We start from the raw sequence: 26903 nt of genomic DNA on the forward strand, positions 1-26903 counted from the left end.
CAAGCGAGGACCTTTCTTTACCGCCCATAAAGGGTTCGCACGCCCGGCTGGAACAAGCGGGAAAGGCAAGACTCCTCCAGGAGGGTTCAAGAAAGGCTGGTCGGACAAACAGAGGACCGACTCAGCCAAACCCGAAGCGAAGGATTACGCAGCCTGAAGGTGCGCCCCCACCCAGGTTGAGGGTGGGGGGACGTTTTCACCGGTATTCAGGACATTAGATCGAGCATCGACTACTACTACCGGTGCGATTCTTCCCATCCAACATTTAAGTACTACAGGGAGCGGTAGTCACCGGTCCCTGAACAGATCTTTTCCTTTACCTTTTCCTAAGATTAGTCTCAATTCCCCACAGGAATCGGATCTGGTTGACCAGACAGACCAGGAAGCCTCTAGCCAGGTGACTTCAGTCCCTGAGGTTCAACCAGGAAAGATCACCGTTCCTGATAGGAATCAGGTGTCTGATAAATGTGTGGGAACAGAAAACGACCAGACTTTCTCGGATGGTCGGGGCCAGATAGCTCTAGGGACGCCTGGTTCAGATTCCGTCAGTGCCAGTGGTCCTAGAAATTCTAGGCTGGCCTCGTCAAGCCGGCCTGGCCGACTTGGACTTGCTAGTCGCGGACGTTCCATGGGAACTGCGTCTCAGGGAGTATCTGCGGTCTCAAGGACCAATCTACCATCGTGCTTTACAGTCGCTGGTTTTAATGGCCTGGCCATTGAGACCCAAGTACTGAAGGACAGAGGGTTGTCAGCTTCAGTCATTCCTACCCTTATTAAAGCAAGGAAAGCGACTTCCAGCAGAGTCTATTATCACACATGGAAGACTTATATCGCGTGGTGCGAATCTTTAGGATTTCCTCCACGTACCTATTCGGTGACTCGAATATTGGCCTTTTTGCAAAAAGGGGTTGAGCAGAAACTAGCCTTGAGCACCATCAAGGGTCAAGTTTCAGCATTAGCAATCTTCTTTCAGAAACCTTTAGCTACCAAGTCCTTGATGCGGAATTTCATCCAGGGGGTGCGGCACCTGGCTCCACCAGTCCGCGCGCCCTTACCGCCCTGGGATCTTAATTTGGTTTTGTCGGTTCTACAGAAACCTCCTTTTGAAAACATCAGGGAGATTCCCTTGCTTACTTTATCCCAGAAGGTGGCCTTCTTGATGGCTATCACTTCTGCACGCAGGGTGTCAGAACTGGCTGCTTTATCATGCCAGTCCCCATACTTGGTGATTCATAGGGATAAGGTAGTACTTCATCCTAAGCCATCCTTTCTTCCAAAGGTGGTTTCAGATTTTCATCTGAATGAAGATATTGTACTACCTTCCTTGTGTCCTCAGCCCAATCATCATCGGGAACATGCGTTGCATTCCTTGGATGTGGTTCGGGCAATCAGGGTATACCTGAAGGCTACGGAATCGTTCCGTAAGACGGATTCACTTTTTATGATCACGGATGGCCCCAGAAAGGGGTTGCCTGCATCTGCCGCGACTATTGCCAAATGGATTAGACAGACGGTGGTACAGGCTTATTCTATTAAGGGTCGGAGTCCTCCGTTCCCTGTTAGGGCGCACTCCACTCGAGCGCTCAGTACTTCCTGGGCCTTTCGCCATCAGGCGTCAGTGGTCCAGGTATGTAAGGCGGCCACCTGGTCGTCGGTACATACCTTTACAAAATTTTATAAAATTGATGTGATGGCATCGGCGGATGCCTCATTTGGCCGCAAGGTTTTGCAGGCCGCAATTTGAGGAGACCGGTGGTCTACCTCGAGGGTTTTTTTCTGTTGAAAAATTTTTTTGTTGAGTCTCATCATTGAGGATGAGCATTGTAAAACTTCTAGTTGGCACCGGTTGGGCCTTCTAGATTGGATTTAATTTCCATTTCTCCCACCCCTCATTTGTGGTACTGCTTTGGGACGTCCCGAAGGTGCTGTATCACCGAGGACTACGTCTGTCAATGAGCGATAGAGAAAAATAGATTTTTGTAAAATCTTACCGTAAAATCCTTTTCTCTTAGCTCATTGACAGACGTAGTCCCCGCCCCTCTGTTTTTTTGAGTTGGGTTGGGTTAAATCTCTAAAGACTGCTTTTTCACATAACTGATTTGCTGAGGCAGAGAGAGAGAGGATATACCCTCTGGGACTGCCCCTAGGGTGTGGCCAGAGCTTTTTAATTTCCTGTCTAGTCCTGCTCCTGTGGAGGCGACATAACCCGAAGGTGCTGTATCACCGAGGACTACGTCTGTCAATGAGCTAAGAGAAAAGGATTTTACGGTAAGATTTTACAAAAATCAATTTTTTTCTCATAAGGTACCTGACTGTAGCCAACCAAACAGGTGTGGATTATGACACTTGGGCCATTTGTGCCATTCATTTACATGCATAACCGGTTTAACATATTGTTTCTTTACATGCTTCAGCTTGGTGATCATTGGTTGCTCAGGTTTCATGTATAAACAGATGATTTCATGCACATGCTGATTAACTGCTGATCAGATTTTTTTTTTTTGCATGTCTGAAAATTTGGGTTTCAATAGAATCATCATTGGGTGTGCCAGAAAGATTTATTAGGCATACTTTATGTAACTAATGTTTTCCATTTTCATCTACAGTTATCTGAAAAATGCAGTCAGTGGTCCATATTTCTGAATTTGCTTGCTGTCTAATAATGACTATTTTTAGCGTGTGTTCTGTCAGTTATTTGTACATTACTTTAATAAGCTCCAATAAGAGCAGTAGTGCTGCATCTTGAGAAGTTAGTTGTCAGATATCCTCTAGTGTCCTTCTATGGAATACATATATGGCTCAGTTTTTTTCGCTCATTCAGCTGGCTGAACAAAACAACTGAACTGATTCCCCCATCCAGACATTTAAGATGGATACAGGAATCTTCCCAGCTGCGCTATTGTATTCTGACAGCGGACGAGTCAACTGGACTCCTCCACTGTGAGAATACACTGATCACTGCTGCAGGCTATTGACTGCAGCACAGATCAAAGTAATGTTTTCCAGCAAACCATTTTGTGAGCAGTCGATCAATAGATTAACTACTGTCTAACAGGACCGACCATAGATCTATCAAAATGCGGTCGATGCCTGCTGAACCAAGCAAATTTCGAGCCATCCATATAAACAAACCACTACACTGTAGAAGAAAGTCAACAGCTTATAATGTACTGTATATATATAGCCCAGACTTTTTTTTTTTTAGTTCTGGGTAGAGTAAAACTCCACCTTAAAACCACTACTGGATTATTTTGTATTTCATATGACTTACTGTCCCACAGATTCAAGAGGAAGTTAGAGAAAATCTCTCAAAGTAGGGAGAATTTGCCTCCTAGACATTTGTCCCTACAACAGGTGTCCATATTAGAAGATCTCACTTTACCTCCTATTCTGGGGAAAACTCAACAATTTTGGATTTCCCATCATTTTCTTTCTTTTTCTTTCTAGAGAAGACAGCAATAAAAAAATCACAGGGGGTATAACTCTTTCCCACTCAATCCAAAACTAAAAATGCAAGGTTTTACCTAAAAATACACATAAATCGGGGCCAAACAAAATCTCTTGAAATCCAGGTGCCAGTCCTACTATTGCAGGAGCTAGCAGATATAGTTAAGGCAGAACTAAAGTTTTTTTGCACATGAAAAAAAAAAGAAAATGCACATGCATACTTGCAAATCTGTGTTACATTTTGAATTATCCAAATTTCATATTGTCTGTATGACAGCTTGTAAAGACTGTTCATCGGTACTAGCACAAGGTGATGAGGGCAGTATTACCATCTGGGTGATGTGCTGTATTTTTTCCCTCACAGGAAGTACTCTGTAGTAACCAGGCATGTAATAGGGCGAGTTCCAAACCTTTCTGTCTCCAGCTTCTCGGTCAGCCACTTGTTACTTGTTTTAAAGATGCAGCTGTCAAAAAATGAGAAGGGAGAACAAAGTTTTGGGAGGGGCTGCATTTTTCTGCACATTGATAGTCTCTGCCTCTTATGCAAATATGGGAGCATAATGACATTTTTTTTTTTTTTTGCTTTGAACTTTTCTATTGAATTTTTTATAGCGTTTAATTTACAAAACAACAAAACCAAAGAAAAGGGAAAAAAAAGAAAAGCTGGAAAAAAGACAAAACAGTACGTTCCATAAACATATCTCACTAATGCATGTAAGATAATCAACAAAATATGTCACTTCAGCCCCATATGCCAGTATACGAAATCAAGCCATATATCATAGCATTACATAAAAAATAACTCCATAAACACATGGATAGGTAGTAACACAAATAGAATATCATACAATTTGGTAACAGAATAAACTGAGAGTGGATAAACAGCAAGCCAGGGGGACCACATTTTATAGAAATGATGTACACAACACCTATGTTTGTATGCATTTTTTTTCTTTCAAGAGTTTTTTCAACCATATTATGCTATTGAAAAAATGTTGGTAGGATAGGGGACAACTAATTCTGGGCTATTCGTTTTCGAGCTAGAAAAAGTAAACGACCATTGATCTAAGCATTGGGGATAATAATGACATGCTATGGCGCTATGAACTGCATATGACCTTGGGGCTATGCAGCCAGAATAGCTGAAACCAAGAGGTCATAGAGAATCCCAGGTCCTGCTAGTATGCCTGCATAAGAGCTGGGGGACCTTGAGGATAATCCGCAAGACACATAGAGGGGAATGTATTAAAACTATTGCAGCCAGAATCTGGAGCAGCTGTGCAAGGCAACTAGTCCGCTTCTATTTTTCATTTTTGATGCTTAACTGAGCAAGCTAAAGCTTATTGGTTGCCATGCACAACAGCTTCCAGTTCCGTCTGCTCTAGTTTTGATATACTGCACCCGATAGTTTTGCAAGTGTGCATGCATGCACTATTTTTAACTTGCAATTTCAGAGTGTTTGCTTTAAGAAAAAAACAACTTCAGTTCCACTTTTAGGAGTCGAGGGCATGAGATTCCATAGCTATTTGGTTTCTGTTTTTTTCCAGCCCTCGCTACAACATTGTTCATTACCTTTACCCGTATACAAACGTTAATGGAGTTGAATATATTTAACAAAAAGATTTACAAATTCCATATTATTTATCAGCTTTCTACTGTGTGCATTGAATACATATAATTCTAGTTTTTTTCACTGACAGCTAGCCCGTCTCGACACAGTATATCAGAGTGGAGAATGCAAAGCATCGCCAGGGACTCAGATGAGAGCTCAGATGATGAGTTTTTTGATGCTCATGGTGAGTACTCCAGCATCTTTTTTTTTAATCCAACACGGTTATTCTACTCTTTATTTCAATAGGGGTTACAGTTTGGTTGAAAATGTTATCAGATCATACTGTATATATGTAAATTACACATCTATTAACTCTGTCTCTGCCAGGAATGTATTAGGTATATCATGTCTGTTTCTGTCCTCAACAGCGATAGGTGCATCAGTTATATCACTACCCTGCATGGGTTTTTATGGGTTCTGCAGACAAGAGCTGCTGTGTAGAAGGAACTCCGAAATGCTGCACGTGTCCTTGTCCTTCTACAGGAAGACACTTGAAGTGTCTGACTATTCAGGAAACCTGTTATGGTCCTTTCACACAGGCTTTCCATCCTTCTGGATTTCACGTACAGGATCGGATTGGATAGCAGCGGGTGTCAGAGGACATGTCACCGCTGACATCTGCCGCTCCATAGGGCTGCATGGAGCAAATGATCAGGTCTGCCTGAAAAACTGACAGCGGACCTGATCAGAAAGCCCGTGTGAAAGGGGCCTTGTACTATTTATCAACTGTAAACACAGCACCGGTCTTTTTTGAATACAATAATAATATTAAAGTTGTTGTAAACCTCAGTCATAAAATCTGAACAAAGCCCATACAGTATAGCTATAGTGTTTACTTGTCTATCTCCAAAGCTCCAAAGTGTCTTTTCTCTCTGGTGCTTCTTTTCTCTGTTATCAGTATGTGTCACTTCTAAGAAGTTTTCCCAACATGTGAGATAAGTTTGTGATGGGAAGGGAGCTCAGCACACAGCTTATTCAGGACACAGCTCTGTATCCTTCCTCAGTTTCTGTGTAGTGTGTGGAGGGGGCTGTGTCCCTTTCCTTCAGCTCTCACACAGTGTATAAGAACTCTATCTGCAGCTCTCCACCCCATCCTCTGTAATACTGACCGATGCAGAATTACTTTATCACAATCGTGAACATGTGAAGGGATGTAGAGAATGTAAGACTGCAGCTAAACAAGTAAAACTTATGCAGAAGGAATTGTTTCATCTCTGGGTATCACCTGAGGTTATTCACTTCACTGGGTATATGAGAGAGTTTACAACCACTTTAAAGCGGAGTTCCGCTCATTTATTTAAGATACAATAAATCAAATGCCCATCCCCATTTCATTGTTAAATGGTACCCTTTTCTCTATCGTTCATTGACAGACGCATCTCCATATTCTTCTTAAACATTGGGTTATGCTGTCTCCTACAGAAGTAGGACACTAGGCAGGAAAAAACTTTACCATGCCTGTGGGGCAGTCGCTGAAGGCATACACCCAATCTACTATAGGATTCAGTTTGTTTCTGCCTAGTTTCGGAGTAGGACCTAGTTCCCTGTTTTTTTTTCTTATTTTAAAGGGAACCTTTGTTAGAATTTTAATTTCTTAGCTAGTTATGCTCCTGAGAGAACTGCAATCAACAGCTGGACTTGGTTTTGGACTGGATATCCTAGATCCTTAAGGTCTCCCAGTTCACTCAGTGAGCGTGTGCAGGTTATAGCCCCGTGATAGGCCTCGCCATGACAGAGCCCCAATGGACAGGGGCTGACCTGCGAGTGAAACACCTCGCCGGGATGCACATGGCCTGGTTTGGCCTGAGTCGCAGCGTTCCCCTTGGTCGTCAGCACCCCCACCCTGAGTGGACAGGTAGTCTGTCCTGGAGTGGCACCCACCTGATTGTCATTGGTATGGTGAGTAGTGTCCCCCCATAGCTCCTGCGGTCTCGGGATGGACGTGGGCCCCTCCTTGGGATGGTCGGACCCCCGGGTTCCCTTCCATTTCCCCCTGCCCCTCTAACAGTCAGGGTGGTCTTTTGGCCCCAACCTACCCCCACGCCCCCACTCCTCATGGGGATAGGTAGGAGCTGGCTTTGCCACTTGCTCTAGTAAGGGGGGGTGGATGCGGTTGTTGCTGATCTGGGCTGTCCAGATCGCACACGGGGTCTATGAGCAAGTTCTGGGCTTCCTGGGGGTTAGTGACTGGGGAAGGGATGTCCTTTCGACTCCCTGCGGTGGTTATAGGCTTGGGGGAGAGTGGTTGTTTCTTCATCCGCGGGTCTGTGCCTCGCGTGACTGGGTTGGGCCAAAAAAACGCGGCTTTGCGGCCTACTCGCGGCTGTCCGGGTACCTGACCAAGCTGACCGAGTGCCTGACCTAGCTGACCGAGATCAAGTGCCTGACCAAGCTGAGCGGCGGATGCCGACAGATCGTCTTATGCGGCCAGATCGGGCCAAAAATTGAGCCCGCGGCTTGCGACCCACTCGTGGCTGACGGAGCTGGTTGTCTGAGTCACTGACCAAGCTGTCCGAGCTCCTAACCGAGCTGTCCGAGCTGCTGTTTAAGCTGACAGAGCTGACGCTGGACTCGCGACCGGATCGGGCCCCAAATTTATGGTGGGCGACCCTTAGGTCTAATAGGGTTTTTTTTTTGTGGAACTTTAGCCGGAGTCTCCTTGCGGGACTGCTTGTTATGTTCTCAGGGTGAGCTTGGCATATATCGACCCTACTGGGTTTGCGTCCACGCACTTTGGGTGCTCTGCGGTGAGGATGATTCCTTTTTTACTGCGCATGCAATGGCGCTGATGGATGCACTGATTGTATCTGTGCTAAGAATTTTAACATGGGGGGTGCTTGTCCCCTTGGGGCCCTCAGATCCCCTAAAAGCGACAAAGGTACTCCCTTTTCCTGCCTACTGTGACAAAATTGTCGCGAGTCAGTGGAGTTGTTCTAAACGCAATAATGATAGCCACGCATGGTGTGGCTAAAAAGCTGGTCTGTGGACCAGGCTTCTAAAAAGGCTCTATCAGATCTCCCCTTTACGGAGTACCGCCTATTTGGGTATTTGTTGGATGAACGGATCAAAGGACTCACAGGTGGGAAGAATAGTCTTCTTCCTCTATCTGCTAAGGGCAAGACACCGCGTAATAGACGGGCCCTTATTTTTCAGCACACAGACGGCCCCTTCGTGCCTTCGGGAAACACAGGAGAAAGGACCTAAGCCATTAGGTCAGGTTCAGGTTACAAGATCGAATTCAGATCCCAACTGTCGGACAGATTCTTCCCATCCAATCTACGCCTATCTTCAGATCGGTTAAGGGATCTACGGGAGGCAGTACAAGATCTACTGTCGCAAAGCGGGATTGTGCTGGTTCCCTCTCGGGAAAACAAGGGTTTTATTCAAACCTGTTTACTGTTCCCAGGAAAGAAGGGAAAGTGCATCCAATTCTGGACCTCAAGGCTCTGAATCGCTTCCTGCAGGTACAGAGGTTTAGGATGGAGTCCATTTGCACAGTAGTGGCGTTCCTACACCAAGGAGACTTTTTGGCCTATATCGATATTGAGGACGCGTATCTGCACATCCCTATTTACGCTGGACTCCAACGTTTTCTTTGCTTGGCTGTAGGAGAGGAATATTATCAATTTGTGGCATTACCCTTTGATCTCACCTCCACCCCCAGGGTCTTTACCAACACGTTGGCTCCAGTATTGGCATTACTGTGACAGCGGGGGATTGTGGTACTGGGGTACTTGGACGACCTCCTCTTAAGAGCAGACTCCCACTCAGTTCTGGTGGGTGATCTGTCATTCACTGTACGGACTCTGCAAGAGTTCAGTTGGACCATCAATTTCAGAAAATCTGCTCTGGTCCCAGCCTCCAAAATGGTTTATCTGGGACTGACTCCGGACTCAGCCTATGCGAGGGTGTTTCTTCCTCCGGAAAAGCTGCAAAAGTTGCAGAGGGCGATTCAATTGCTGGTATCCAGCACTCTGTCTTCATTGCCAACTTGCATGCGAGCTCTAGGCCTGATGGTGTCTACCTTCGGGGCGGTTCTGTTTGCTCGGTTCCACACGAGAGACCTCTGCAAAGGGGTATTCTTGTCAAGTGGAACAAGGGTCCAAAATCTTTGGACAGTCTGATTCGGTTGAGTCAAAACGCAAGAAGTGCTCCTCTGTGGTGGCTCTGTTCCTTGGCCCTGGGTCAGGGCAAGTCCTTCCTTCCATTGTATTGGACCGTGGTATCCACAGATGCCAGCCTGTCCGGCTGGGAGGGGGGGGGGGGGTACTTGGAAAGCTGAGTGTTCAGGGAACCTGAACTCTGAAAGAGTCCAGACTTCCGATCAATATTCTAGAACTCAGAGCGCTAAAGCTTTGCTTGAGTCACTGGACAAATCGTCTGCAGAGTGGTCCAGTTCGGATTCAATCAGACAGTGCCACGGCCGTGTTTTATGTCAATCATCAAGGGAGCATCAAGAGTGTCCTTAATATGGGCAGAAAATTTTGTTCCAGCCCTCTCCGCCGTGCATGTACCCGGAGTGGAGAACTGGCAGGCGGATTACTTGAGTCGTTAGGAGTTGGATCAGGGGGAATGGTCCCTGAACCCGGAGGTGTTTTAGCTGTTGTGTGTCCGGTGGGGGACACACGATGTAGACCTGTTTGTTTCTCGGCTCAACCAGAAGGTACAGAGGTTTGTAGCCAGGTCTCGGGATCCTCTGGCCGACGCAACAGACGCACTGGTGGCTCCTTGGGGTCAGTATCGGCTGATCTATGCATTTCCTCCACTGAAACTTCTGTCGAGGCTTCTGCGCAGAATAGAGGTGGAAGGAATTCCGGTTATTCTGGTGGCCCCAGACTGGCCTCACTGGTCTTGGTACGCAGATCTGGTAAGGTTGGTCGCCGATGCTCCTTGGAGACTTCCTCTCAGGAAAGATCAGTTGTCTCAAGGGCCGATCTTCCATCCGACTTTAACGGTGTGGCTGTTGAAAGCCAGGTATTGAAGGATAGGGGTCTTTCTGACTCAATGATTCCTACACTGTTAAAGGCTAGAAAATCTACCTCCAGGAAGCTTTATCATTGTATGTGGAAATCGTACATCTAATGGTGTGAATCGATTAAGGTGCATGCATGCTCCTTTTCAGTGGCTAGGATATTTGCTTTCCTCCAAAGAGGGGTTGAGCAGCGGTTGGCCTTGGGTACTATAAAAGGCCAGGTGTCGGCTTTGGCGTGTTTTTTTTTTTTTTCAGCGCCCTTAAGCTTTGCATTTTTTTGATTCACACTTTTATCCAGGGAGTTCGTCATGTGGCTCCTCCGATACGGTCCCCATTACCTCCGTGGGATCTTAACTTGGTACTGTCTGTTCTTCAAAAACCTCCCTTTGAAAACGTAAGGAGATTCCTCTGCTTACACTGTCACAGAAGTTAGCCTTTTTGGTGGCTATTACCTCTGCCCGCAGAGTGTCTGAATTGGCGGCGCTCTCCTGCCGTTCTGCTTCTCTGGTGGGCCACAGAGATTAAGTGGTACTTCAACCTAATCAGTCGTTTCTTCCAAAGGGGGTTTCTGATTTCCATTAAATAAAGACATTGTGCTGTCTTCACTCTGTCCTAAGCCCAAGCACCACAAGAAAATTGCCTTGCATTCTTTGGCTGTGGTTTGGGCAATTAGGGTTTGCCTGGTGATTACTGAGTCTTTCAGGAAATCAAACTCTCTTTTTGTCCTCAAGGAAGGACCTCGGAAGGGATTGGCTGTGTCTGCTGTGACCATATCCGGATGGATTAGGCAGACGGTGGTAGAGGCGTATTCACTTAGGGGTCAGGTTCCACCTTTCCCTGTAAAGGCTCATTCTTCTAGGGCGCTGAGTGCCTCTTGGGCTTTTCGCCATCAGGCGTCAGTAATGCAAGTTTGCAAGGTGGCAACTTGGCCGTCTGTGCACACGTTCACTAAATTCTACAAAGTAGATGTGTTGGCATCCTCGGATGCTTCTTTTGGCTTCAAGGTTTTGCAGGCTGCTGTTTAAAAGAGCAATTTTTCTCTTTGAGGGTGTATGTTGTTTCTAGGTTGAGCTCCATGTTACCTGGTTGGCTAAGTTTAGCCTTTGGGGAATTATGTTCTTTCTCTGCGTTGTTTTCCCACCCCTCATGCAAATACTGCTTTGGGATGTCCCAATGGTTAAGAAGAATATGGAGCTGCGTCTGTCAATGAACGATAGAGAAAACTGGATTTTTGACTTACCGTAAAATCCTTTTCTCTGAAGTTCGTTGACAGACGCAGCACCCGCCCCTCTATTTCTGAGTGGATTGGGGTTTTTTAATTCTGACACTGCTTGCAAAAAAATGGAATCCTATAGCAGAGTGAGTGGGTGTATGCCTTCAGGGACTGCCCCATAGGCATGGTAAAGTTTTTTTGTTTTTTTTTTCCTGCCTAGTGTCCTACTCCTGTAGGGGGCAGCATAACCCAATGGTTAAGAAGAATATGGAGCTGCATCTGTCAATGAACTTCAGAGAAAAGGATTTTACGGTAAGTCAAAAATCCAGTTTTTAATAATATCTTTAGTTAAGTATCTTCTGGAGCACTTATTGCTCCCTCCGCCTAGGCGATTACGTAATTAGGTGCTTCCCATGGACACCTGGGATATCGGCGTCATGTAGCCCAGCAGTCCATGGGAGTCGCCTAATACCCAAAATCTCTCGCTATTTCCCGACTGGAAATGACGTGAACAGGAGGAGTTGCTATGGCAAGATGTCAGGAGGAAGAAGTGCTGCGCGGCTGCATTGCCGCGCAGGCGCGAGATCAGGAGGTGCATGCTGGGTAGCCAGCTGCACCTAATCCCAGAAAGAGATACAGGAGGGCATGGACCCTGCCAGCTTCTGAGATCAAGGTATTTATTTTTTATTTAAAAATAAATTGGAAGGACTACACTATATATACTGTAGTAATGTTACAGATAAAGTGACCAAAATTGCAGCAGAATATTAAAAAAAAAGTTAAATAAGGCTGTCTTTACTGACTGACTGCTTGGGCTACCAGTCTTTTAAGTGTATAGGTTATAAGCCTATCTACTCTAACATTTTTGTTAGAGTAGATAGGCTTATAACCCCTGTCAGGTATTACTGCTATCTGGGGCTCCATTTAAGAGATTTGCCATTACTTGTTCTGGGTACAATATTTTACCAGACAGAATGTGAGGGAAAATCTGCAACAGGTAAACAAATAACAAAAAAGCTGATGGGGTTCTAGCATTCCTCTAAACCCCTATGTAAAGCGGTATTTAACCCAAAACCAAAAGTTCCATTACACTCCATGACCACTTTATTAGGTACACCTGTTCAATTGCTTGGTAACAAAAATTGCTAATCAGCCAATCACATGGCAGCAACTCAGTGCATTTAGGCATCTAGACGTGGTAAAGACGATTTGCTGAGGTTCAAACCAAGCATCAGAATGGTGAACAAAGGGGATTCAAGTGACTTTGAACATGGCATGGTTGTTGGTGCCAGACGGCTGGTCTGAGTATTTTTTAAAAACTGCTGATCTACTGGGATTTTCACGCACAACCATCTCTAGGGTTTACAGAGAATGGTCTGAAAAAGAGAAAATATCCAGTGAGCAGCAGATATGTGGATGAAAATGCCTGGTTGATATCAAAGGTCAGAAGAGAATGGGCAGACTGGTTCAAGATGTTAGAAAGGCAACAGTAACTCAAATAACCAACATGGAAGATAGAAAGGTAACAGTGCTCCCAGCAGGGACAACCCAATCTATACACAAGATCCATTCACAGGTGCCTGAGCTCGGTGTGTCCCATCACACTCCAACGCCATAAGTAGTAGAAAGAGCCAGCAACACTGAACTCCTTGAAGTGTAGTTAATTGGTACATCAGAGTGACAAGTAAAACCATAACACTGAAGCATTTTGGGCAGAAGCCTTAGTTGTAGCTACGACAACAAGTCAACGTTATTGTTTTACTTGCCACTCTGATGTACGAATAAACTACACTTCAAGGAGTTCAGTGTTGCCAGCTATTTCTACTACTTAACTCAAATAACCACTCGTTGCAACCAAGATATGCACAATACCCTCTCTGAACACACAACACATCGAACCTTGAAGCAGATGGGCTACAGCAGCAGAAAACCACACTGGTTGCCACTCCTGTCAGCTAAGAACAGGAAACTGAGACTAAAATTCACACAGGCTCACTCAAATTGGACAACAGAAGATTGAAAAAACACTGCCTGGTCTGTTGAGTCTCGATTTCAGCTGCGACATTCAAATGGTAGAGCCAGAATTTAGCATAAACAGCATGAAAATATGGATCCATCTTGCCTTGTATTAATTGTTCAGGCTGGTGGTGTAATGGTGTGGGGGATATTTTCTTGACACACATTGGGCCCCTTAGCATCATTTAAATGCCATGGCCTACCTGAGTATGGTTGCTGACCATGTCCATCCCTTTGACTACAGTATATCAATCTTCTGGTGGCTACTTCCAGCAGGATAATGCACCATGTCACAAAGCTCAAATCATCTCTAACTGGTTTCTGAAAGATGTCAGTGAGTTCACTGTACTCCAATGGCCTCCACAGTCACTAGATCTCAATCCAATAGAGCACCCTTGGGATCTGGTGGAAGGGGAGATTCAAATTATAGACGTGCAGCCGACAAATCTGCGGCAACTGCATAATGCTGTCTTGTCAATATGGACCAAAATCTCTGAAGAAATGTATCCAACACCTTGTTAAATCTATGCCACGAAGAATTAGGCAGCTCTGAAGGCAAAAGGGGGCCCAACCCAGTACTAGTAAGGTGTACCTAATCAAGTGGCCAGGGAGTGTACATTCTTAGTGGGAATCCTGTTTCTTTTTTTTTTTTCTTTATTTGTACCTGTTGATCCAGCCAGTAAGTCTGTGTTTTTTTCATATGGAACAAATGCAATGGGTTCCAAAAGGCTGCACACTTGAAAACTGCATTCACTTTATTGGTAATCTTTAAAAGGACAAATACAGCAACAATAGACACTGTGGGAGCAAGGAAACACAATCAACGCGTTTCACGCTGCTAGCGCTTATTCATGACTTACAGAACACAGGAGAGACCACTCTTTTTAAAAAGCTGAATCCTCAGCTGAGGAGAATCCGAAAGGCTAAAGAAGGCAGTAGCCAAGAGTTAAAACACATACAGCATGTACCACATCCAAGCAGTGAAGATATACTTCTCTAGGGTGCTTAGGAGCAGGACAGATGGCAAGACAACATCCTGGTTAAGGTGATGGGAGGAAATCACCTTGGGCAGAAAGAAGCCTTCGGTCTCAGGATAAGTTCCTTATAAGACAATACCAAAAAAATTCCGATACTCACCTAGCGGAAGTGATGGTGACAAGAAAAAACACCTTGAGAATGAGCTCAATGAAGGGAAATCTGGGATAAGTCTGAAGAGAGGCAATTAAAGACACATAGGTACCAGACTGAGATCCCATGATATCACCAGAGAGCATCTAGGAGGAGCTAAATGAGCAACCCCCTGCACAAAGGCTTTCACCAGGAAATGTGAGGCTAAAAGATGCTTGAGGAGGATATTCAAAGTCGAAAATGAAGCCCTTGGGAGTACTCATGGCCAGATGCTAACTAGGGAAAAGCCAGGATACATCCTACAGAGTATCATCTGGGATGCAAATTTCCCTGCTCGCACCATGCAAGGTAAGCCTTCCAGGTGCAATGATATATTATTTGTAAAGTCTGCTTACTAGCATGGAGAAGTGTTGGGATAACCAAATCCAATAAACCACTGTCCCTCAGGACCTGGGGGGTTCAACTGCCAGGCAGTCAAAGCCTGCGACTTGGAAGCAAAATGGTAGATAGTCCCTGGAGACAGAAGGTCTATGTGATCTGGAAGTGTCTAAGTTGAGTCTGCCTGGAGCGAGAGTATGTTGGAGTACCAAACCCTCCTGGGCCAGGTGATGCAACAAAAACCACTGGAAAAAGAGCATCCATCACCTAAGGATACTAGCAAAAATTGAGGATAATGGTCAGTAGGCTATATGAAGGTTATATTGTGATCCTTACGGTTCTGTTTGCCTGTGTCCAATAACCTGAACATAGCAATGTGTAACCCAGTCTTCTGAAACAGTCGCTTAAGACAATGCCTGTGTGTGTGGCTGTAGATACATTGTAACTGCAACTTTAGCCAGGAGCTTAGGCATGCAAGTTACTCAGCCCGTATACAGTGCTATAGTCTAAAATGGTTTCTTAGAGATTTAGTTATAGCATGCCTTGACTGTGTGGAGTTCTGGTTGCTTGGGGTATTCTCAGGGCATTGTCATTAAAAAGCATGTCCAGATATTTTATTTTGTCTTTTTTCTTACTTGCCATCCTTGTGTTTAGAAGATTTGTCAGACAATGAGGAAGTGCTACCAAAAGAAATTACAAAATGGAGCTCGAATGACTTCATGGACAAAATTGAGACAGCTGAATCTGATGAACTGCAAGGTGAGTGTAAAACTTCCATGTGTATGAACTGCAATGACAGCTAAGGCATACAGTAAGCCTGGGTTCACACTGCCGCGACTTTAAATCTGACATCCCTGTGCAACTTCATCGCAGCTTGCATACGATTTCGTTAAAAGAAGTCAATGCAAGTCGTATTGAAGTCGCACCAAAAAGAAGTGCAGGAACCTTTTTATAAGCTTTGATTTCACATCTGTATTGTTTAGTCTCCTAATCCCATTCAGTCTGTAGGTTGAATAATTGTAACAGGGTGTATGGACATGGTAGGAAATCAGGGCTGATAAGTTATTAACAACGATGAAATGCTGGATTGTTTTGTTTTGAAAATACTCCTAATTTATCTTGTTATCTTACATTATTTTCCAAGTGAAAGCTATTAAACACTGTTTACATTTTCTTACTAATATGGCTACCATCTTTGCTAATTAAAGAAGCCATCCTTAACAAAATGCTGTTTTGTTTTTGAGTAGGAGCCCGTGGGTGCAATCACAAATGTTTACATTATAGGAAATTCAACAAGAGCATTTCCGATTGTGGTTACTAGCACTGTCTCTCCTCTTCTACTCCCAACCTGTGGCTGCGGCAGGGTTCTCACTTTTCCTGAGGAACTCCACATAGTTTAAAAATTAAATCAGCAAAAAAAGCACTTGTAGTGGTGGCAGTAAGTAGGTGGATCTGGAATTTCAAGGGCAGAAATCTCAACAAATGTGTGCATCCTGATCCTTTATCCACTTGCCAACTGCCTAACGTACACTTACTGTGGCAGGTCGGCTCTATTGCGCAAAATCATGTACCTATGTCATTTTGTGCAATAGCCATTAGATGCCGCCATCTCACTCCCGGAGGCGCGATCGCGCCGTGATTGGCTAACAGGGACGTCAATCAATGGGTCCACTGATTACTGTAGTAATGTCACTGGTCCCCCCAAAAGTGTCAAAAATGTCAGTTAGGGGTCCAATCTGTCCGCTGCAATGTCGCAGTCCAGCTAAAAATCGCAGATCGCCGCCATTACTAGTAAAAAAAAAAAACAATGACATAAAGCTTTCCTGTAGTTAATAGACGCAATAACTTTTGCGCAAATTAATCAAAATACACTTATTGTGATTTTTTTTTTTTTTTACCAAAAATATGTAGCAGAAAACAAATTGGCCTAAAATGTTAAAAAATTTTAATTTTTTTTTGGGGAATGTTATATAGCAGAATGTGAAAAATATTGTTTTTTTTTTTCAGAAGTGTCGCTCTTTTTTTGTTTATAGCGCAAAAAATAAAAATCGCAGAGTTGATCAAATACCACCAAAAGAAAAAGCTATATTTTTGGGAAAAAAAGGACATAAATTTTATTTAGGTACAGCGTTGCACGACTGCGCAATTGTCCGTTAAAATAACGCAGTGCCGAAACGCAAAAAATGGCCTGGTCATTAAGGGGGCAAATCCTTCCGGTCCAGAAGTGGTTAAAGTGGAAGTTCAGCCTAAAACTATCTCTAAATCTTCTCACAGCCACATTCTAAGACTAACCTATCTAACCCTGTAAAGTAAAAATCGCTATACATACCTTTTCTAAAGCCAATCTGGTCCAGTCTCCAGCAGCTGATGCTGTGTGCAAGAGACAGCCGCCAACAGCTGGGAAACGCCTGGGAAGTGACGTCATTCCGTAAAGTTACTATGGGGCTTCCATTGTTGGCTGCCTCTTCTGCACACTCCCACACACAGAAGCCGACGCTTGACAGCTTAGCGTGGGACTGGACCGGCTTCAGAAAAGGTATGTATAGCTATTTCTTCTTTACAGGGCTAGATAGGTTAGTCTTCGACTACAGTGTGGCTGCCAGTAGATTTAGAAATAGTTTTAGGCTAAAATTCTACTTTAATGTAAAGAATGAATTAAGGTTAAAAAAAAAAAAAAATGTTTAGGCCTTAGAACTATTTTTCTTGCGTGACATTCACAGCATTAAAGAGCAGGTGGTTAATTAAAGGGTATGTAAGACAGTTGTTTTCTAGTTTAGGTTATATTATGGAAGGGATAAATCCTTTGTCACTTTTTTTTATTGCTCCCCACTGGTTAGCTTTATCCTTCTATTCATCTTGGTGGCAATTATTTCAGAGAAAGTGACAGACAATCCAAACATTTTTAGTTGTCTTCAAAACAAGAGGAATATTCTCAAATGGGGACACCTGTTTTGGGAAATCTGTTCGCTTTAGGCTCGGTTCACACTAGGGCGACCTGTGAGGCGACCTGGTCGCCTCACAGGTCGCCGCAGGTCGCCTCCCATAGGGAAGCTGCGGACCCGTTCTAATAGGGGCGACACAAGTCGCTCCGACCTAGAAAAAGGGTCCGGAGCTTCTTTGGGGCGACAAGGAGGCGACCGCCATAGACTTCAATGTTATGAAGTCCGTGGCAGCCGCTCCGAGGTCGCGTCGCCTGCATGTGAACGGGGGCTCAGAGGAATTTTCCCTCTCATTGTGTCTCTAGGATAGAGAATAGTGAAGGGAACTCACCCTTGTTGGGACACGGCCAAAAAAAAAAAAAATAATAATGTGATCTAGTAAAGATTTATACAACTCAAAAAATAGCTGTATGCACACCTCAACCCTTCTATTGCTACTGCCGTATGGCTTGCAGCAGGGGCTGTGGGGGGGTTTTACACACACACCACACTCCACAAGTCGACTGTAGGCTCTCTCAAGAAATCGGTCTGCTAGGAGTGCAGCTGCTGGATTGCTTTCTGTGATCCCTAGAGTTTGCCCATATAAACACTACACCCACACCCCCCTCAGCGTGCCCTTCCCTGCCCCGGTCTACTCTGCCCCACCTGTGAGCCTGGGACCTGCAGGACAGGTGTCTCGGAGGGGAGTGAAACCAGCAAACATCCATTTGTTGATCTTCCCAAGCTAAAATGAACCCGGAAGTGACATGTAAACTGTCACTTCCGGTTTCTGTTCACTTTACTCGTACGTGTTAATTGTGCTAACCGAGCACAATTTTGTACTCTATGTGATATAAATATATTTTTAGTGAAATGAAAAACGTAGTCAAAACATAAAGTTACATTAGGCACCTAAACCCCTCCCAAACAATTTTAAACCTGCTCTGCCCGTGCATGCATGTACACATGAGCATAAACAAACCGGCAGGGGTGCCTACCCACTAAAATGTTGCTTGGGATTGTTACATATTGCAGCACACCCCCGAGTGAGAGCAATAATTCTAGGGCCATTATTCATGGTGAAATCTAAACTGATGACGGGCAGTGGCTTTAAGGCATCGCCTAGGAAAAAAATAAAGGCTACTGAAGTTTGGGGTCATTTTACGGATGCTCGCAAATGTAAAGCTTGACAAGTTGGGTATCTATTAACTTGGCACTACCTCATCTATTATATTTTTCCAAAATTGGTTAATATTACTTTTTCTTGCCCTAAAATTAAAGGAGTTGTAAAGTCAGAAGGTTTTTTTATCTTAATGCATACTATGGGCTCCATGTATGAATGGACACAGGGAGCTGTGACTTGGCCCAGGTGCCCCAATAGCAAGCTGCTTGCTGTGGGGGCACTGAACAGGAGGAAGGGGCCAGGATCACAAAAGAGGGATCAGAGAAGAGGAGGATCTGGGCTGCTCCTGCAAAACTACTGCACAGAGCAGGTAGGTATAACATGTTTGTAAAGTTTCATTTTATTTTCCTACAAAATTAACAATCACTTTAACATTACATTTTTCCTGAAATTTTGTGCTTAATAAACTGTTGTGCAAATATCATGTGATTTAAAAAAATTGGAACTACCACTGTTTTATTTTCTAGGGTCTCTGCTTTCAGGAAATATATGTTAAGGTCTAAAATTATTTTTTAAATGTGTGCAAAAAAAGCAAAAACGGCTCTGGCATCAAAGAGGTTAAAAGATTAAAAACCGACTGCGCTAAATACTAATGTGTGAGTTATGCAGGTTTAGGTGTAGGCCTTCTGACTGCTAGTGAACAACAACATTAACATAAAGTGATATGAAAGTGGTAATTGCAAGATTTTTCAGGATAGAGTACTGATACTTTAAGCCACAGGTGTGATGCCACTGTGCTAATAGTAGGTGAATTAGTAGTATTTGTTTATATACTGTAGTATACAGATTAATGTAATTATAATTAAGAAAATATTAGAAAGTTCATGACAAATTTTGTTTCTGTAATAACCTTTGACCACTGTAGTGTCTTCTGTAATGCCGTTGCTTTCTTTGCCTTTAGATGATTCCTATCATGAAACAGCAGAATATACTGTCAGTTCCAGTGTGGAAGGATTAAGTATGATGGAGGTATGTGATGAAGTCTTTGTAACAAAGGAGCTTGATGGTACTGAATATTGTGTATAAGTGTTAATGAACCCAGGACCCTGCATTCACTATATCTGGTCTCCCACATTACACGGAACATGTAAATGCAATTATTTTAGTACATTTAAACTGCTAAATAAATAACATTTCTCATCAGCAGTATATAGCAGTATTGTGAGTTCTATCAGTGTCTGGGTAAAGCTTGTAGCAGGAGTTCATTCTACCCTGGCTGTCTTTTGAGGCTGCAGGACCCCTGCCCCTCTATCTGGACAATGCTTATTGGCCCTGTGCTGATCATATGCACCCTCCCAAGAAAAAACTTTCTAGCAATACACACCAAATTGAGCATGTGCAGAGTGCCTCCTAGGGCTCTGTTCTGTCAGTAGATGGATTGGGGCAGTAAAATAAGGGGAGCATCATAAAAGACAGGATCAAACAGCCTTTTTAAACAATGCAGAGGATTAACCCCTTAGGCTCCACAGTGAGTATAACATACATGCCTTGCTGCATATACAGGCTGATTTTACTGCTGTGGGTTTAGTAAAATTTTTATAGTGGCTATGGATCCCCTTACTTCCAATGCGCTGTCAATCAACAGTAAGCGCACCCCTAGTACAAAGCGTTTTGGCCTTGCACTTGTCAGTGTGACGGGTGCAATGGCTTGGGAGGGAAGGAGTACACTGCGGAAAGAGTGCAAATCCAGATATATAAGATGGTCAGTCTACCATCCTCACAAAAGTTCACAAAAATGGAAAAAGTTTATGAAATGAAAAGTTCAAAGCACCAATCTTCAAGATTGTGAATGCTTTCAATGCTGCTGGCTTTTGCTGTCTCAGTGGTGCTTCCCTGTACTTCCTATCTTCAGGTAAAATTGGACAGTGCAGTCTCCAGCCAGTCTTTTAGCTTGGAGAAGGAAGGGGGGAGCAGGGGAGATCCTTGCCATCTTAAGCTATGGAGTTGTGCGTTTCTGTTTAAGCAGGTAGTGTAGGGAGACAAAGCTGCTTTATGTGCTTAAAATGCTGAGTGGTTAATATCAATTTAATGTACAAGTTTCAGGAAGGGAACAAACTACAAACTAAAATAGCTGTAGCTGCTATGGTTACAATTCCTTAGGATCTGGAAATCTTTATATGAGACAATTGTGCTTAAGACTAATACTTTTCATGATATCCTTTTGTAAAGAAGTTCACGAGAAACCTTATAGGAGCAGCATGTGGATGCTTGAGATGGATATGTGCGATATAACTATGTGCTAAAATATATGCTTTCCCCATCTGATGCTGCTGATTTTTTAAGGAGGATTAAATGAAACATGTAAAAAAAAATGAATATAGAAATAAAGAGGCTCCAACTGCTGACGACTTTTAGAAAATAAACAAAATAATTGTTTTGTGGTGTCAAACAAAGTGCTAATAGATTAATATTAAACCCATTAGCAAAGGGATATTGCTTAAAAATCATATTGTGAAAATCAGGTCATCAAAAAGTGTCCAATGATAATAATTGAATAAAGTTCACAGTGCAAAATCAGTCCAAATAAAAAGTAAACCGTGCAAGAAATTTCTTGAAGGAAATGTGTATATTGCCCCAATCTTCTTATGTAACCATATGCCACTTCACACCCAGGTGTGCACCCAACTCCCAAACTGCTTACCAACAGGTAAGACCTCAGATATGGAGGCCTGGCTGCACTCTTTAGGAGAGATCCCGGTTGGGATGGATGAATGGCACATTTCAGGACACAGAATAAGGGCTCCCAGAACAATTCGCAGAAGAAGCTCAGGGGAATATGGAATACAGTATAGAGATAGATATAAGGTTTGTAGGCTTTGGGTCAAGTTTTAGAGTTCGGTTAACGTTACGGGCAGAGTATGTAGGGGCACATTTTACACTTGTTCAGTGCCAAAATTCCAGCACAAAGAACTACCAGCGCAAGTTCATGATACCAAAAATCAATGTATTGTAAAATCATTGACTGGCAATAGTAAAGTAAGTTTTTATTTTTGTTAAAGAATGTTTAATGCATTGTTCTCATTGCTTAATTTCAAGTGAAAATATGCAACAAAAAGCTTACACTAGGCACTAATTAAAAACTAAGTCTGGCCATATATGGCCTGTTCCCAGCCTGTGACATTGTACAAAGATTAAACCCTGTAGTACTTCCCTAATAATAAGACATTTTAAATCACATTTGTTTCTGCACAAGCCACATTCAATCCAATGCTCTCCATGTAGGGAAGACAAGTATGTGTTTTTTGGCTCATGTGCAGCTAGGCCATTTTGTCTGAATCATGCAGGTAGTCTAGGCATGTTGCGAGACTGGCACATCTTTACCTTTTCACCTCCTTAATTCTTGAGTTATTTGCCAGTCCTAAACACCAGTTATAGCTACCCTTAAGCTGACCATAGATGGATTGAAATTTGGCCAGTTCAGCAGGAACTATCCAAAATATGATCCATCTATGGCCAGTCCCATTCAAGATGAGTCAACCTAATGATCAACACCTCTCAAGCCAGTCAATTGAAGCACTGATTACTGTATTCTGGCAGTGGAGAAGTTACACTGTCAGAATACAATAGTCCTTTATCCACCTCAAATGCATGGATTCAATTAATCAAATGGATCAAATTAAATCTATTTGTTTGTTTTCTTTGTTTTTGATTGTTTGGCTGGTCCCTTCTTAAGTGGGGTACACAGTAGTAGAAAATCTGCCAAAAATTCCCGTCCGAGGTAAAATCGTACGATTTTCGGGTAGTGTGTACACAACTTTCAGCAGCCAATGCCGACATTTTTAACGAAAAAAACAGAGGGACAAGCACCAAAATTTTTATTGTCCGTCCCCAGCACGACCAATTTTCATTTAATGTGTAAGCAGTACGTCCGCGAAAAATCGGATACACAAGACCGCTCATGATTTGAAGTTGCTGATGAACCGGAAGTCTAGGTACAAATGTCCCAAAAAAAATTGGACAATAAATTTCGTGAACATTATGCACTGTCAACTAAAAACGGTTATGACCGCTGAGCATGAGAGAGAAAAATCGGAGGATATTTCTTCCGATTTTTGTCAAGTGTGTACGAGCCTTTAGTCCTTTCTTACTCTGCTAAAGTAGTAGAGGGAAGTTCTGAATGAGATGTTAGATCAGAAGATAAGTAATCAAGCACACCAAGAGACATGCAATGTTCTGGAATACAGATGTCCATCTTAAAGTGGCTATAAAGGCAAAAGGTTTTTTTTTACCTTTGCATTCTCTGCATTAAGGTATAAAAAAACCTTTCATAAGCACCTCTCCCCCTGCCAACACTTACCTGGGTCTTCTCTTGATTCAGTGCTGTCCCGTCTTCAGTAGCTCTTCTTTACAATTCCTGTTCTCGTAGGAGGCTCTGATGGCAGCCGCTCCTGCTGCTGTCAATCAAATCCTGTCAGGAGGGGGTGGGCCGAGCCACGCTGTGTCTCTATGGACACACACAGCCTGGCTTAGGAGTGCATGTGTCTTAATGTCCATCACAGGGGGCAGTAGGGACACCAGAAAAGGAGGTAAGGGACTGTTCTGTGCAAAACCATTGCACAGATCAGGTAAGTATAACATCTTTTTTATTTAAAAAAAACATAGGGTTTACAGCCGCTTTAACCTTTACTTGTGGGATTTTACCAAAAATTATACAATGTTATCTGAGCTAGTACAGCATATTACTATGTTTCTCTCTGGAGAGAATCAGAGTCAGTTATAGGAAAATAACAATTTATTTGTATTTGTATTGTATCTGGTCAAGATCATGCTTTCTCAAGATTAACAGGGATACATAGAGAGACTGGCTATGTTTTCTCAGCCCTCTGGGTAATTACTACTCAGAATCATACTCTACTGTATAAAAGGAAACTCAGATGACTTCCTGGGAGTACAGAAATATTAGTATTTTTGTGTATCAGAATAAATAATTTGAATAAATTGTGCTTAGTAGTGCTTTTTGTGAAGTCAGTTGGAACCCAACTACTTACAACAGGACCACTGAGGTACAGTAAACCCCGTTATATCGCGGTTCAATTTTTGCGGTCCCGGTATATTTCGTTTTTTTTCTGTAAGACCTATTAATATTATTTTACTAATTAAATCATTGTTAATTAAATATTTTTGTGTTTTCCATTACTCTTGCTCGGTCTCTCAGTATCTTTTATGTGTTTAAATGTGTTTCTATTGTTTTAAAATTGTGTTTAAAGACCTTAAAATGCTTTTAAAAGTACAGTGAAAGTTATAAAAACATGCCTAGAGTGTATTTAAATAGGGTATTTCTATTTCGCGGATTTTCACTTTTCACGGGTGGGTCCGGAACGTAACCCCCGCGATGGAGGGGGGTTTACTGTATAGTGCTCCTGAGCTTGTTACTTTCTAGAGACAGATCCATACTGCTTGCCACCTAGGACAAAGACAAGGTTCTTGTACTACTCTACTTCTACCCCGACGATTGGTTCATTTTGGTATCACACCAACAAGATCAGATGCCTTAGAAACGTAGAAAGGCTGAAAAAGACATCACCCTCAAGAAGAGCAGAATAGACTTTCATCTGTTATTTTGCTAGCAGAGTATAAGGACAGACAGTAAAATATTGTAGAACAACAATGACCCAGCTCAATTGCTTTGCCAGACAAGGCAGTATCAGACCTTTTATTTTACATGGTTATGTTTCTGACAGATAGATGATTTGTGAGTGTATTCCTCTTCTTGCAGCTATGGGCTATGCTGGCTATGCAGAAGTCTCACCCTGACTGCTCTATCACCTGGCAAGCCTGTATGCATTAGTGAATTTTAAGCCTTTCTGGCCTAATCCACATAGATTCCTAAAGTAGAACTAAAGGCAATACCTTTTTTTTTTTTTTTTTTTTTTTTTTTTTTACATTTTGGATAATGCAAAGGATGGTTATAACCTCTATCAATATTTTGAACCATCTTTTTCCAATTGGGGAGATTTATTTGTGCTTCCTGTCCTATAGTGAATACAGGGATTAAGAAGCAATCCCTCCAAAGGTTGTCAACAGAACTAGAATGCATAGTGAAATTTTTCCCTTCTATTACTGTTCTAGTGACCACTCAAACTTTAGGATTTTCTTTAACTTTCAATTATAAGGCCTAATTCACATATTTTCAGGCGCTCTGGTCTGGTCACATGATCTCCCCCTGCATTGCTGCAGGGGAGAGGAGAGAGCGCTCTGACAACCGCTAGCAAAGCCTAGAGTGGTGACGTCACTCATAGGCTTCAATAGCATATCTATTGCCAACACCCCCTCCTCTCCCCTGCAGCTGCGCTGGCTGACACAGGGGAGCTGAATTACATGACTGGACAGGAGCGGCCTGAAAAAAGGGAAGGATATATACTTTTTTTCTTACACATGTTCGTTAACATAGATGTTGGGGGGGGTGCAGTTTTAAAGCTTATTAGGTGTAACCTGGAGTTCTATTCTAACTTTGAAGTAGTAGCCTTTTTTTAGTTTTGGATAAAATAAGAAAGGGTTAGAAATACTTTCAGGATTTTATTGCTGCCTGTGACCCCACAGATGAAATTTTAACACTTCCTGTTGCAGGTAAAATAACGCAGACAGGAAGTGAATCCAAATTAAATTTTTCCCCAAGGGGTGACAGGTAGTGAACAAACAGAGGTTTTTAGCCTTTTTCATTGTTCATCTGTGTTTTATATTTATAGTGTGTGTGTGTGTGGGTGTATATATATATATATATATATATATATATATATATATATATACAGTGCATAGCATAAATGAGTACACCCCAACAGATTTGCCAGAAAACATAAAAAAACAAGAGAAGGGGGCACCGACCTAGTGCAATACCATAACAAGTTTATTGAAAATGGTTAAAAGTCACAACATACATTATACTCACAAAAGTATGCTGTGTATAAGCATAGAACCAAAGAATTCCTTCGGCTATCCAGAGACCTCAGGACCATATTCCTTAATAGTAACAAGCGAACTTGGAACTGTCCATAGGTATAGGGCTAACTCCAATGGCTCTGAGGAAGAGGTTCCTCCCTTGAAACGCGTTACCCCTATCTATATTTACAGTTTCAAGTTCGCTTGTTTGACACTATTAAGGAATATGGTCCTGAGGTCTCTGGATAGCTGAAGGAATTCTTTGGTTCTAAGCTTATACACAGCATACTTTTGTGAGTATAATATATATTGTGACGTTTAACCATTTCCAATAAACTTTTAATGGTATTGCACTAGGTTGGTGCGCCCTTCTCTTGTTTTTTATGTTTTCAGTTTGTGTGGATATCCATCATCCTGAGAGGTGCAGCAAGACTTTTGATGCCAACTTTCTAGCCAATACCTCTTTGGATTTCTCGCAACATTTAAGCGCAGGAGACATTTACTTAGATTTGGCAGAAAACCTTTACATTCCTTTCAGAATCGAGATTTTCTATGGAACACTATAGATCGAAATACTCCCACAAATGTGGCCCATTGATTGCAACGTTGCAACCAAGATTTGTTAATTTGCATATATAAAGTATGTTTCCTAACAAATTCATTCAAGTCCATGTTGCAAAAATAAATACACCCCAATAAAAGTCTCAGGAGCAAAGCTAAATATTAGATAACAAAATCCTAATTAACAAGAACTTCACTACAGGTGAGTCTAATTATTCATTAAACAGGTGTTCAGCAGACAGTTGATTAGAAAAGGGCATTACTTAACAAAGAAAATCCCTTCCCATTTAATGCTGTCAGCAATGGCACCACATGGAAGAGAAATGTCACAAGGCCTGAGAAAGAAAATAGTTTGTTTACACAAGAAAGGTGAAGGCTACAAGAAGATCAGCAAAGCTTTATATATCAGTCAGAATACTGTAGCAAAAGTGATACAAAGATGGAACTGCAAACATCTCACAGAGATGTCTAGGCCGTCCACGGAAGTTAACACCTCGACAGGAGCATCTTGTGATGAGAAAGGTTGAAGAAAATCGCCATGCAAGTTCACTGCAGTTAGCTAAACCAGTAGAAAGTCAAACTGGGGTGATTGTTTCCCA

At 42.7% G+C, this 26903-nt stretch overlaps 1 protein-coding gene across 10 annotated transcripts in view; it reads left to right on the forward strand.

The window, feature by feature from the left end:
- The window catches only part of PITPNM2 (phosphatidylinositol transfer protein membrane associated 2), a 428296-nt gene that overhangs the window by 273586 nt on the left and 127807 nt on the right, over positions 1 to 26903 (forward strand). For 9 of the 10 annotated variants that reach the window (XM_082258328.1, XM_082258333.1, XM_082258336.1 and 6 more), the window contains exons 7-9: positions 5148 to 5243; positions 15421 to 15525; positions 19769 to 19836. In XM_082258328.1, coding sequence (XP_082114454.1) covers positions 5148 to 5243; positions 15421 to 15525; positions 19769 to 19836 — 269 coding nt within the window. The remainder of the gene's footprint in view (positions 1 to 5147; positions 5244 to 15420; positions 15526 to 19768; positions 19837 to 26903) is intronic. The other variant, XM_082258331.1, reaches the window with a different exon arrangement.

The sequence above is a fragment of the Pelophylax lessonae genome (assembly GCF_965119305.1).
Source record: "Pelophylax lessonae genome assembly, chromosome: 1".
Classification (NCBI taxonomy): domain Eukaryota; kingdom Metazoa; phylum Chordata; class Amphibia; order Anura; family Ranidae; genus Pelophylax; species Pelophylax lessonae.